The following is a 13,641-nucleotide window of genomic DNA, read 5'->3' on the forward strand; positions in this document are numbered from 1 at the left end:
CCGTTCATTTCACATGTATAAATGCTAAATCGTGTAGTACAAACTACAAAATCCTTTTTGCTTCCTCTTCATCACTAGCATCCAATTGGTTCATTCTTTGGACACACCACAGTTCACCTCAAGCATCCCTTTAAAGGATGTTTGTCTTGCATTTTCAACAATATAGATACATTTGGCATGACTACCTTGCACAACTCTCTGGAGGTACAATTAAGTGTCAATTAAGGACGTTCAATGAATCAAATTTTCGAGATAGTGCCATGTGGGGTTTGGTTATGTATCAAAATGAGGCTCTTACATAAATCCTCTTTATGGTATATTACTTTCCACAGCCACATATCTTTCAAGGTGTCTCAATAGGTGAGATGGATAGGGTGCTTGGCAAGGAGCGCCACGCAACATGGGGTCCAATTTTTTTACTTGTCATTCAATTGTTCCACGTAGATGCCTTGAGGGCCGTGTCACTTGTAGTCCGAGGAAAACTCTCAGCTGAGAGAGAGAGAGAGAGAGAGAGAGAGAGAGAGAGAGAGAGAGAGATTGAGATTGAGATTTTGAAAGATAAGTTTTACAAGTTCACTAAAACCATGTAGCAATGACTTTCACTGGAGCACTCAATCTGAGTTTGCAAGCAACCGTCATCATAAATGAGCCAATGTTGCATTTAACAAAAATGCACCATAAATAACCCACTTGTGTTGGCTAAAAATGAGCATGGACTTCCTCACATGATGAAGTGAAATCAACGCACCAGTTCAAAATCGAACAACATATGGGCAAATGATCACATACCCTGTGCCTATTGTCACCAACTTGTATACAACCCCAACTTGAGCCGAGCTTATTCCAGAAAATGAACCCACTGCTCCAGAACTCCAGGGGACCCATACCACGGTCGGTCAGGATGTCTTGCTCCTAGCATAGAATGATAGACTCCATTCAAAGTAATATTCCTGGCACCATGCAAATGAGCTGATATTTCCGGTACCACTCCATCACCCCACACATCCGCTTGTCCACAGACCTGGCAAACATGAAAAATTCGTTTAAAAGGAGATCTGCACTCTTCCACTACTACATAGTCATTAAATATGGCATCTTTCCTTTTTGGGCCTCAATACATAAACTTTCAAGGTGTTACCAGGAACGGAAAATCGGGACGGAACGGAAACGGATACATCTAAAACACAGAATGGGGATTTGTAATGGGAAGTTGGAATGGGAACGGGGAACAGAAGCCTAAAAATGGCCATTCCCTGTAACTATGCGAGTCTCTACCAAAGCTTTCGAATGGGCTTGAATCAGCAGGCTTAAAATTTGATGTCCATTTTGGGCCTCATTGGCTGTTTTGAGCGTCAAATAATCCCCTGAATTTTGGCCCCCGTGTATCTAGGGAACTCCTAGCTCTGGAGGTACATGTCTATTCATATATTTGTGCTTAATCAAGGATATGGCTAAGTAACCATGTTGAAATTTTGGCAAAAGCTACAAAAATCTGACCTTTTTGCCATGCAAATTACCATTTGTTGACTTAACCAGCTATAAAATTATCTGTTGAAGCCCGATGTGTCAAGCCCGACCTTAGGCTTCAATTTTCAACCGTGCTTGAATGTGTGTGGCTTTGCCCAGGCCTAGAGATAAAATCTTTTCAAGGTGTTTAACCCAGGCTTTTTCGTCGGTTTCTTTGGAGAAAAGCTTTGCCATGGCCAACAATCAGTATACTGAAGTACTACTCATGATAATACCTGCTTATAGCTCTGGCCTACAAGGCATGCTTGAAGCGTTGCAACCCACTGCTTGGTCCTGCCATCTAGCCTTCTTAATTTGGCAGCAGCCCTTATCCGATGTTTACTTGTAGCCACAATTGTTCCTACCCCTGTAGTTGCAATGGCAGGCACCTCAGAGGAGAAAATGCGCTCACCTTTAAGAAATCTGCCCAATTCCAAGAAAAGGAACCAGTTACAATGACCATTATGCCCTCATAGACGGCATGGGATTTGAGTCAACAAGTACCTGCCTGCAATACATATGTATTTCACATCTGGCGCAAAGCAATTGCCTGGGCATGCCTTGTTTAGGTAGTCTAGCAGGCCCCTTGTTTGATCGACCACTCCGGGAACGCCCTTCGGAGGTGGCCTGTAATTAATACAGAATTTATAACTATGAATATTAGAGCCACAGCCACACACAATGTTTCCTCCGAAAAAGAAGGTTCAACTTATGAATGTACTGCTTATGCAATTTCCTATTCTACCACAAATTATCAAGTATGCAATACACACAACACAGTTCCTTGGGGTGGGATTAAGTTCCAAACACCTTGACACATGTTCCTTAACCTTTTTGCAATGCAAACATTTAAATTAATTTATCCCACACGCAAGAAATCGAAATCATATGACAAAGTCAAAGCTTGTAACAAAAGCGAAACCCTTAATTGGACAAGAGCAAAACCCTTCATCATATGACAAAGTCAAAGCTTGTAACAAGAGCAAAACCCTTAATTATCACACGCAAGAAATCGAAATCATATGACAAAGTCAAAGCTTGTAACAAGAGCATAACCCTTAATTGGACGGTACAATTGAAAATGAGAATGATTGTCCTACACTTCATATGAAATCTTCTAAGAGAACTTACAAGTGAGGAGTCCCAAGTGACAAGAGCATTGATATGTCATCAATCCCATATTCCAACATATACATTCGTGCCAGCCACCCCCCCGCAGAATGCGCAAGCAACGACACTTTTGTATCACCTATATTGGTAAGCTTGCATCATGACTAAGGCTACTCAAACATTCACAAACCTAAAGATATGCAACAATTAAGCACCTATATTTTGCTATTTTTTGGCACAAATAGCATGAAAATGGAGCAATCCACCAGAAGCACTCACCTCCTGCTGCCAATTTTGCTGAAATTATTGATTTTTGCATCCGCTCGAAATACCTTGAAAAATGGCAAAAATTTAGTTTCCGCAGACAATGTATGTGTATATGCGTCCTTTGTATATAAGCATGCTAGTTGCAAAGATACTCTACTAGTTACCAGTCTAATAATGGCCTTGGAGAGATCTTTCTGGACCAGCATCTTTTATCCAAAAAACAATTGGCATTTTGTAGCCAATCTGGCCTTGACACCTCTGCAACTGTTGCCTCCAAACCTCTCTTTTTTAATGAAGAAATCAGTTCAACATAGTCATTCGAATTGTTACCAAGACCCTGTAGCAAGACGTGCATATTGTTAGAAAAATATCACGTTTCCTTCAGCCTCATATCATCTATAAATGTAACTAGGAATTTTTCTTGTGCTGCCAAAAACTGTTGTTGCCTACAAAACTTCCAAATGTTCAAAGTAGTCATTTGAATTGCTACCCACAAGCACACTCGAAGAAAATATCCAATTTTAAACGTTTCCTTCTGCCTCCATATCATGAATCTATCAATAGAACTATCATAATCCTCTTGTGCATCCGAAGATTGTTGTTCCTTCCAAAAGTTCCAGCTGCTATAGTCATATGACTCTAGATAAACCTAGTTGTATTTTCTTAAAAAGGTGAACGGGCATGATCCTGACGAACTCGAGATACAACGTGTTATAACCATCAACTCCATGACTAGTGGCGACTGCATAGTAAGATGTTTCCATCAACAGCACAGAGAATTGTCACTCACAGGGATTCGCTGTTAATATGACTTCGTTTACAACATAGTTACCAGGAAACCCCGTTTCAGAGCCTTGAAACAAGAATCAGCATGGTTGGATTTGTGTAGAGGATTTGTGTGGAACAAGGAAACCTTTGGAAACGGTGATCTTACCACGTGGCATCTATTGATGACTAAACATTTTTAACAAGGGGAGACAAAGAGAGAGAGAGAGAGAGAGAGAGAGAGAGAGAGAGAGAGAGAGAGAAGAATGGAGGAGCGCAAGCTAGGGCTTTTGACAAGCTGCCTTGCTGTTGCCCCATGCGACCTGCAATCGCCCCTCCCTCCTGTCACGAGCGCTGTTTCACAGCCGATGGCCAATCTTCTACGCGCCGTTGTTGCGTCTCTGGCCACACCTGTAGATTTGCAACGGTCTCAAACGTACCGCCCGCACCCCTACCCCTTCTCCCTCTCCCTTCTCGACCTCCCTCACCTGTGATGCCTACAGTGCTGTTTTTTCCTTTCTTTTGTTAAAAATTTCAATGCAGGTATTTCTCTTCTCTTTTTCTTGGCTTATGCTTGTTAGCTCGCTTGTCTGTGTGTGGCTTATTTTCTTTTGTCTGCAATGCATGTGCATGTAGTATGCTTGTGCTTGATGTGAGTGGTTGCATGCTTGATTGCGTTGGGGTGGGGGTGTGTATGGTTTGCCTGTTCTGCCAATTTCTTGGATGTTGCTTGTTATTTTTGTATTCCCCTGTTTGGTGGGTGCTGGAGTTCTAAAATGGGATTGGTAGTTGTGGATTGGTGGCACTATGGGTGGCTTTAGCCTCTTCTTCAGATTTTCATCTTGTTCTACCTTTGCTTGCATGTCACATGCACATCTATACCTATGTGCATGTGGACAAGCTAACTCCTATTTCTAGGGTCTAGGATTCTGGCACTCTTGTGGGCCTATATGCAGGACGTGCATGTCTAGGCACTTAGATTAGTTGCACACCCTCTCATTGCACATGAGCGCGACCAGTGTCTTGCTAGGTGTGTGTTCGCATAGTCTAGCATCAGTATCCCAACCTATGTATTTACCTACATGTGAAGCAGGTCTTAAAAGTGAGTTATTAACTTATTTATAGGTGACATTTAGCCAACATTATAGAAATCGTGGGTTTTTATTGGCATTGCCTGACCCGCCTTTAATTCAATATATAAGCAACCCTAGGGATCACTTCTCAAGTATCCGCACTACCCTAGGGGCAGCCAGCCCCTCAGCACCACAGCCTTGGCATTTTGCCATCAACAGGACCGGCGTTTTCAGCATCAACATTTTTGCTTCAGCCTCCCTAGCACTCGCAGATTCCCTCCGCAGGAGGAGATCAGCCCAGCATCTTCAGCATTCGGCCCTCAAGCATCATCGATCACAGATTTCAGCCGTAGCCACTCCGTCAGTTTGCAACTCCAAGTCAAGCAAGCCCAGAGTTTTCAGTTTTCAGCCCATTTCCATCGCCGTCATCAACACCCTTCAACATCAGCCGTAGCCTCGTTGTGCCGGTTGCAAATCTAGTCAGTTCCACTAGCCGTTTTTGCATTTCAGCCGTTAGCCTCGCAAATCCAGGCATCAATAGCATCAAGATCCCATCAGCATCTCAACATCTAGAACCATTGTATCAAAATTTGTGCAATCTAAGGAAAATACCTCTCTAGCAATAGAGAGGGGGGCCCTTGAAGGGAGGTTTAGGACCCCATCTAATGTTAGTCTCCTTTCTCTCTCTCACACTCACTATCAGGTGCAACGGAATCGAAATGGTTACAAGATCTAGACTTTACACTTCCACAAATCTTTCACTCCTTTCCTTGCTTGAATGTGTGCTACTTAGCACGATCGATGGTTCCTTTTAGAGAGAGAATCACACTCAGAGAGAGAGAGAGAGAGAGAGAGAGAGACCCGATGGGGTCCCAACCAACCCTCTCAAGGGCCCTCCTGCCACAAAGTGATGACGTGGCATGACCATCTCGACGAACAGTAGGAGGTCCAACCCTTAAAGAAAGATGCAGATGAAGTTTTACCAACTTGTAGAACCTTCCGAGGGGCCTAAATTAAAGAACCTAAAGCTTATAAATTGTACCAACTTATGATACCCCATCCGAAGGGGTCCAAAGGTACAAAAGGATAATAGATTGCACAAGGATGTTGACGTGTGGCAGAGCTATACGGACGGCCCGCGAATTGCGTTGACTACTGACATGGCACCGTACGAATTTCCGTGAGTTGCGGTGGCTGGTGTGAGTGCTAGCTTTTGAGCCTCGATGCTTTTAGAACTTGAAGCTTTTCATGTACTCCTTTCGGAAGGCCATGGGCCTATAGATATGTAACCAGGGCCTCTCTTCTCTCAGATTTTCCGAAGAGGACCCTCGGACTTTGTACTTTGCTCAAGCACTAATATAAAAAATAAATACCAAAAGGGGCGGCAGACTTTGTGGCCAATACCTCTGGGGAAGAGACTACGCCGGGTCGTGTCGTCTCTATTAAGTCGTGATGAGGTTTTGTTAAGTGTTTTGAGTATTTTCGTGTGTGTCATGCCGATTTCCGACTTGGGGTGTCCAAGTCTGTTCGAGTGGTATCAGAGCTCATTCGATTTTCCTTTTACGGAGAATTCGATCCCTTCTATCGCAACACACATGGATTCAGCCAACAAATCCCGCAAGGAGCAAATTATTGCACTTGACCAATCACAACGGGGAAGGCACCATCTGAGTGATCAAGGGTGCTAAGAAGGTTCCTCCATTTCTAAGCACAAAAGATAAGATTTTTGAAGTGGATTAGTATACAAGAGATTTGGATACTGCTTTTGCCAAGGTTCGTGAGCACGGCATAAGAAGAGGCAGACGATAAACATCGACGCGACTTGTAGTTGAAGGAAGATGGGGTGCTCTTACGGTTTGAGAAGGCATGCCTGAGAAAACGAAAGGGAAAGGAGCGGCTTTTTCCAAAGCTAAGTATGCAATATTATGGCCCTTTCCAGATTCAAGAGAAGATAAATGATGTATCCTTCAAACTGAAGTTGCTTGATACTTGGAAAATTCACAATGCTTTTCATGTGAGTCTCTTTAAACCTTTCAAGGATGAGGTGCCAATCGACAAGGAGCCTGAGGAGCAACCTGAAGTGGAAGAGAGCAAGGAGATACTCGTTCCAGAACAAATACTGGCTAACAAGGAAAGGAAAGTGAAAGGTAAAGTGATACGGCGGTTCTTAGTGAAATTCAAGAACTATCCGGCGTTGGATGCGAAGCGGATGGAGGAGGACCTAGCAGATACTCCTCACATATTGGAACTTTACCTTGAGGCTTTCGGTCTAGCTTCGACCATTCCAAGAGATCCCCTGGATCAGTAGGGTTGAATCTGGTACAGACGGGACTGCACAAGAGGGGAGTTACTCCGATCCTTTGTCACACAATATATATATCTTTTTATGCTGGGTTGTGGGGCCTTCATTATGCATTGCCCTACCTCCCCCTTGGGCACCTATATCTGGGGCTAGGGGGTACCCCCAGTCATAGTCTGACATATGATTGTACGGGTCTCTTGTTCTGGTAGTCAGTGGAGGGCCGATCGCCCCCTCTTCCCTATTCCAGCATTTTGGGTTTGAGGTCTACTTACTCTCTCTCTCTCTCTCTCTCTCTCTCTCTCTCTCTCTCTCTCTCTCTCTCTCTCTCTCTCGTGCACTCACTAGGTATCAACAGCTTCAGGCTCTCCATGGGACCAGCGCTTCACCATCAGCATGAGGTTTTCCTCCCAAAGAATCAGATCAGCTAGTGATCCAGCTTCTGAGGCCTAGCGCTAGCCTTTCTGCAACTTTCCGACGCAGGAAACTCCTTCAAGGGACCTAGCGTTTTTCAGCCTTCTAGCGTTTTTGGATCTAGTTGCCATTTTGCTCCTTCAAGACGTGATCAGCAAAAACACCCCAGATCGGCACCAGATCTGCCTAGCATTTTTAGGCCAAATCAACAGCTTGCGTTTTTTGGACCTTGCTGCGTTTTTTGGCAGGCTGCTGCGTTTTCAGCAAAGGAGGGAGCGCTTGGCCACACCCTCTGCGGATCTTGCTTTTGCCCCATTAGCTTGGCATACGGTGCCTTGCCAGGGCACATCCTCTCCCATTGTACATTGTTTACAGCCAGGTTCACATGCTGTTTTCTGTGTTTACAGCCCATCAGGGGCAGTGACTTAGAATCACCACCATCTCCAAACCCTCTGCACCGCTCCGGACCCTGTCGGGAGTGTACGAGCGTGCTGAAAATCGCTGAACAGCAACGTTTCATCACCTCGCAGTTGCGTTTTTGGGTGGACAACAGCCTCTTAGCTTGTGTTTTTCACAGAGGATGAAATTACCTCCTGCCAGGACGCCATCCGATGGTGGTCCGTACGGTCTCTCAGTAACTGCTGCAGTACATGGTATCTTCGACATCGGCTTGATCATACACGAGCGTACAATCCTTGGGAGATACATTCATTCCAGCCATCATTCGGCGGTTGCACACTTCAGAGGGGGTGGTGACTTGTGGTTTGTTTTGGACACACCTATGCAATCATCAGAGGAGTTCACTGTCACAAGACGAGCACCGCCTGCCAATAGAAAAGAACAGACTGAACAGACTTTTAGCACTTAAATAACAACTAAACTGAAAGAGAGAGACGACACGCGACACAGAGTGGCAGAATTCCACCCCAGAGAGTATTGGCCCCAAACCTTGGCACCCCTCTTTATATTGCATCAACACAGTACAAGCATGTACTCCAAACTCTGCACCTTCTCCATGAAGCATGCCAGAGAATGAGCCCATGGTCTCATATTTAAAGGCCCTAGGCCCCAAAAGCAGTTTTACATGAAAAGCCTTCAAACTCAAAAGCATCTAGTCCAAAAGCAATGCCCAAAAACTGCCAACGTTATTTATGAAACTCTGTACACCCTGCCACGTCAACATGTCAGCGCAAAGCGCAGAAATCCGTACAACCTGCCACGTTAACAGTGTCAACGTGAGTTTCGGAGCGTCCGTATTGCTGCCACGTCATCAGTTGCGCGCGTGTGTGGGTGGGTCCTGCTTTATTTAAATTCCTTTATGTCGCTTGGGCCCCATCGGACTGGGTCGGTAGGACTTCTTCTTCTGTTACTTGTTCTTTTTAGGGTTTAGGCCCCTCAGCCGAGATTTGCAAGTTGGCTCCATTCTTCATGTCTTTGACACGTCAGCAGTTTGTGACATCCCCCCTTCTTGAAAGAAAGTAATTGTCCGTGATTACAACATATCTGCAAAACAACTCAAGTTAGCTCAAAAAATTCCGAGGGACAATCAATTTGCTCTTTTTTTTGTTAAGGAGTTGGCTTCTCCTTTCTGCTCTTTTGTTGGCTTCTCCTTTCGATTCTTTTGATCAAGGAGTTCGCTTCTCCTTTCGTCCAATTCGGAACTCTTGATATGTTGGCATAGTAAAATTACCCATCACACCCAGACCGCACTAATCTTCCACGGGTGTCTTGATGCACTAAAATTACATACCCAGGCAATCTCATCCAGTTAGGAATATTCAGTAGTTGGCACATCACAATGCAACACAAATGCTCACATATGCATGTTACAAGACATAGAAACATAAAGCCGCCGATGAACACTCCCCCCACAAAATAACCATCTAGGTCCGAGCCATGAGCTGTTCAACGACTCCCTCATCACTCCTCCCGCATAAGCTAAAAAGGTCCGGGCCGGGAGATATAGAGGCCTTTTAAAACCAAACGCCCCCCAGACCGCAACCTCCATAGTTTGGAGGTGCTGAGAGTAACCACTGCTCAGACTTCTTAATACTCCTCCCACATAACCATCCAGGTCCGGGCCGGGAGTCGCAACAACAATTATTTTACAAGCATACAACCAAACGCTCGTCAGGCATCAGTCTGCAACGTTCGGAGGTTTTCTAGCATACAACAGAACGCTCCCCAGACATCGGCCTGCGTCGTTCCGAGGTTCAAAACAATACCAAAACACTATTTCTCTGTCACATGATGCATCCAACCCTATATGTCCGTGGACAAGCTACAGCACGACAAGGGTTCAGTCAGTCTAGTTTCGAAGTGATCTAGCACTTTTGTGAGTCTATTCGTAGACCGTGCATGCCGAGTCACTTGGTGTAGATGCATATCCTCTAGTTGCACACAGCATGATCGTAAGCATTCCCATTAGAATCCATCAGAATCCTTCAGGGGAATTTTTCAATGCATTTAGCCTAGTTTCCCTATTTGTGACATTTTTCAGTTATTATTTTTAAGTGACTTTTGTTGGAAAGTATGTAGAGCAAATTGAGTAAGTTTGTATATAAGCAAACCTAAACTAGCACTAATTGGCAGAAGAGGCAACAGGAGCAACATTGCTCAACAAGCAACTTCTCAGCAGAAACCCAAGCACTAGCGTTTTTGCTCCACAGCAACCACCTAGCGTTTTTGGACCAGATCAGCCAGCGTTTTTGCTCTTGCAAATCCCTAGCGACAGAAGACTCAACAAGAGTTGCAGGCATCCGGCGACAGCAGAGCCATTTTCAGCCCCAACGTTTTTGATTTGCAAATCAGCCCCAGCGTTTTGCAGATTTACCGCGACAGATCATCAAGGAACATCAGCGTTTTCAGTTTTCAGCCCTTAGACACCGCAGATCAAGTCCCGAACCTCGCAGATCTCACCTTCCAGCAGCAGTTCCTCGCCACACGGTCAGTTTCCGCAAGGTTTACAATTTCAGCCCGGAAAAGGCAGATTTCAGCATCTGCGTTTTCAGCGCGTCGTCGTTGCATTGTCGTCATCGCCGTCGTCACCGACATAGAGTCAGAATTCAGCAGATAAAGATTTGCAGATTTCAGCCCTCGGCAATTTCAGATTTCAGCCCATCTCGTCGTCGTCGACATCGTTGGCAAGTCCAAGCATTGTAGAGATTTGTGCAATCATAAGTAGACCACTCTCTCCATAGAGAGTGAGGCCTTCGGAGGAGGGTTTTACAACGTCTCTGGTGTCGTATTCTCTTCTCTATCTCTCAGTCTCATGCACTTCCATTCACAGTGTCCATTCACTTTGTTTGTGTCCATTGCACTCTCTCACTAAAGGCACGGAAGGCTCTCCCTTCCGTAAGTAAAAGGAACCTTGAGCATAGTTCGGAGCACTCATCTTGAGCAAAGTTCAAGCATTCATTCCGCTGCACCTTACATTGGTATCAGAGCTTTGGCAGTGTTCTGTATCACTCAAGGAAAGAACCACAGGAATTTTGTTTGCTTGTTGAGGTCGCACGAACCCAAGTTCGCTTGGGCGTGTTGATTCCTAATTGTGTTTTTGAAGAGTGACAAGAATCCCAGGAAAGAAGGGCTTGTCCAGCCTCCCCTTGTGCCTCTTTTCACTCATTGAGAGCGGACCGTGCACTTAGCGGCCGGCCAATCGACGTGAGGTGGGAAAAAGCAACCTTGGTGTGAGCGCAAGGCCGCCAAGGGGTGCGCCCGCGGAAAAGAGTAGAACTCGGGTGAAGAGAAGATCCTTCTCAAATACAGATTGCAAGCGAAAGAAAACCTCAAGAACCTCAAGACCCTCAAGAACTCAAGAACCTCAAGAACCCCAAGACCCACAAGAACCCAAGTTCCTCGTGAACTTAAGAACCCAAGACCACAAGAACCCACGACTTCAGTGGATGGTCATCACCCGAAGCGGAATGGATACTTCGCTTAGAGGTGATGAGCATGATAGAGGCGAAGAAGAATTTTCCCCACCAGGAGGTTTTTCCGACCCTCCCCCTTCCCCATCTACATCAAGGATTGCACTAACTCCTATGGAGGCTTTAGACCAGATGTTTATAGAAAGGAAGTTAGAACGCGAAGCAAGAAGAGCAGAAAGAAAAGCAGAAATGGAGCGCAAACACAAAGAAAGAATGGCAGCCATAGCGCGTGAGCGCGAGCAAGCACGCTTGGAAGCCAAAGAATGACAAGCCAAATTGGATCGTGAGCGCGCAGAAAGACAAGCAGAGAACAAAGCAAGACAAGCAGAATTTGATCGCGAGAACAAAGCCATCAAAGAAAAGAGCGACCAACACATGAAAGAATTCTTGCGACTCTTTTCTATTGTGCAGGCGCAGTTTGCACAAGATCAGGAAAAGGAGACTCTCTTAGTCTCTTCTTCTCCCAAGCATGAGACACAGGATTTACATGATTATGAGAAGCATGATGAATTGCCTGATAAGGATAAGCATGATAATTTGGATGACAATGACAAGCATGATGATTTGCATGATCAAGATGTGATTTCTCACAAGCATGATAATTTGCATGAAGATGACGTGATTAATCACAAGGACGATGAGTTTGTTGATGCTTTTTCTAGCGAAGCTAACCTCATTGCAGATTCGATCAATTGCGAAGGATCGATCTTGGCTCTCGAGCCTAGGTCCAAAGAACCCCCTCAGGAAGAACCGATCTTGGCTATCGAGCCTAGGTCAAAAGAACCCTCACAAGAAGTATTATGTGTTCGCATGATTGATACGCACGCATTGTTCGAGTGTTTCATTCGTGATCATTTCCTGTATTTTAGTCAATACTTTATGTGATCCTTTTCCTAGGCATGACATATTGTATGTTGAGCATGTTTCACTCATGAATGAGCACAAATGTATGCGGATTTTTCATGAAAAGCTGAAAAGTATGCATTCAAGGAAGTCACATTCCATGTCTCTTCCTTGGCATGACACAGTTCTAGAAAGAGCACATGAAAGGATGAGCACCAAGCATGGGCATTTCCATGTGAATTGCACAGTTGATTGCTTTAGATCCGCAGAGAAAGATTCGATCTCATGGTTTGCGTGTGTGTGGTGAACGGTTTGGCACTCCGTCTATTTGTTCATCTACATTGCATGCACAGTTTTTTAGGAAGACAAGATTTTTTCGAGTCAACTTTACACGGAATAGGTACGTTCATGGTTTTGTGTTGGAAATGGTTTCAGGAATTTTCAGCCATGGAGATTCTTGAAGAAGAAAGAAGCATGACTCTAGACGAAGTTGAAGCATAGAAGGAGCCACAGAAGACTGTCGCTTTCGGCACGGCCCAAAGAAGCAAGCGTTGCAGACCTTTATGAAGTTCAAGTACTACACGACCCACACATCGGAGTGGGCCGGCGAAGAGTCCCTTCCAGGATTCCGAATGCTATTGGCGATCTCCCTCGACGCCATACAGTTTGGTACCAGTACCTCACTTTGAAAAGGAGGGGATGTCACGTGACACATCCAACCCTATGTGTCCGTGGACAAGCTACAGCACGACAAGGGTTCAGTCAGTCTAATTTAGAAGTGATCTGACACTTTTGTGAGTCTATTCGTAGACCGTGCATGCCCAGTCACTTAGTGTAGATGCATATCCTCTGGTTGCACACAGCATGATTATAAGCATTCCCATCAAAATCCTTCAGGGGAATTTTTCAGTGCATTTGACCTATTTTCCCTATTTTTGACATTTTTCACTTATTATTTTTAAGTGACTTTTTGTTGGAAAGTAGGTAGGGCAAATTGAGTAAGTTTGTATATAAGCAAACCTAGACCAGCACTAATTGGCAAAAGAGGCAGCATGAGCACCATTGCTCAACAGGCAACTTCTCAGCAGAACCCCAAGCACTAGCGTTTTTGAACCAGATCAGCCAGCGTTTTTGCTCTTGCAGATCCCTAGCGACAGAAGACTCAACAAGAGACCTAGCGTTTTGCAGTTGCAGGCCATCCGGCGATAGTAGAGCCATTTTCAGCCCTAGCATTTTTTATTTGTAGATCAGCCCCAGTGTTTTGTAGATTTACCGCGACGATCATCAAGGAACATAAGCGTTTTCAGTTTTCAGCCCTTAGACACCACAGATCAAGTCCTGAACCTCGCAGATCTCACCTTCCCGTAGCAATTCCTCGCCGCGCGGTCAGTTTCCGCAAGGTTTACAGTTTCAGCTTGGAAAAGGCAGATTTCAG

General features: G+C 44.9%; 1 protein-coding gene across 4 annotated transcripts in view; it reads right to left on the reverse strand.

Moving 5' to 3' along the window:
* Nucleotides 1-525: 525 nt before the first annotated feature.
* Nucleotides 526-13,641, reverse strand: part of LOC147425295 (uncharacterized) — a 52,867-nt gene continuing 39,751 nt past the window's right edge. For 3 of the 4 annotated variants that reach the window (XM_086499711.1, XM_086499713.1, XM_086499712.1), the window contains exons 2-7: nt 3,048-3,220; nt 2,896-2,948; nt 2,638-2,755; nt 2,011-2,133; nt 1,743-1,929; nt 526-1,021 (exon numbers count right to left, since the gene is read on the reverse strand). In XM_086499711.1, the coding sequence (XP_086355837.1) occupies nt 839-1,021; nt 1,743-1,929; nt 2,011-2,133; nt 2,638-2,755; nt 2,896-2,948; nt 3,048-3,220 (837 nt within the window). In that variant the 3' untranslated portion in view covers nt 526-838. The remainder of the gene's footprint in view (nt 1,022-1,742; nt 1,930-2,010; nt 2,134-2,637; nt 2,756-2,895; nt 2,949-3,047; nt 3,221-13,641) is intronic. The other variant, XR_015186387.1, reaches the window with a different exon arrangement.

Source organism: Adiantum capillus-veneris, chromosome 25, assembly GCF_014529385.1.
Source record: "Adiantum capillus-veneris isolate H3 chromosome 25, ASM1452938v2, whole genome shotgun sequence".
NCBI classification, from domain to species: domain Eukaryota; kingdom Viridiplantae; phylum Streptophyta; class Polypodiopsida; order Polypodiales; family Pteridaceae; genus Adiantum; species Adiantum capillus-veneris.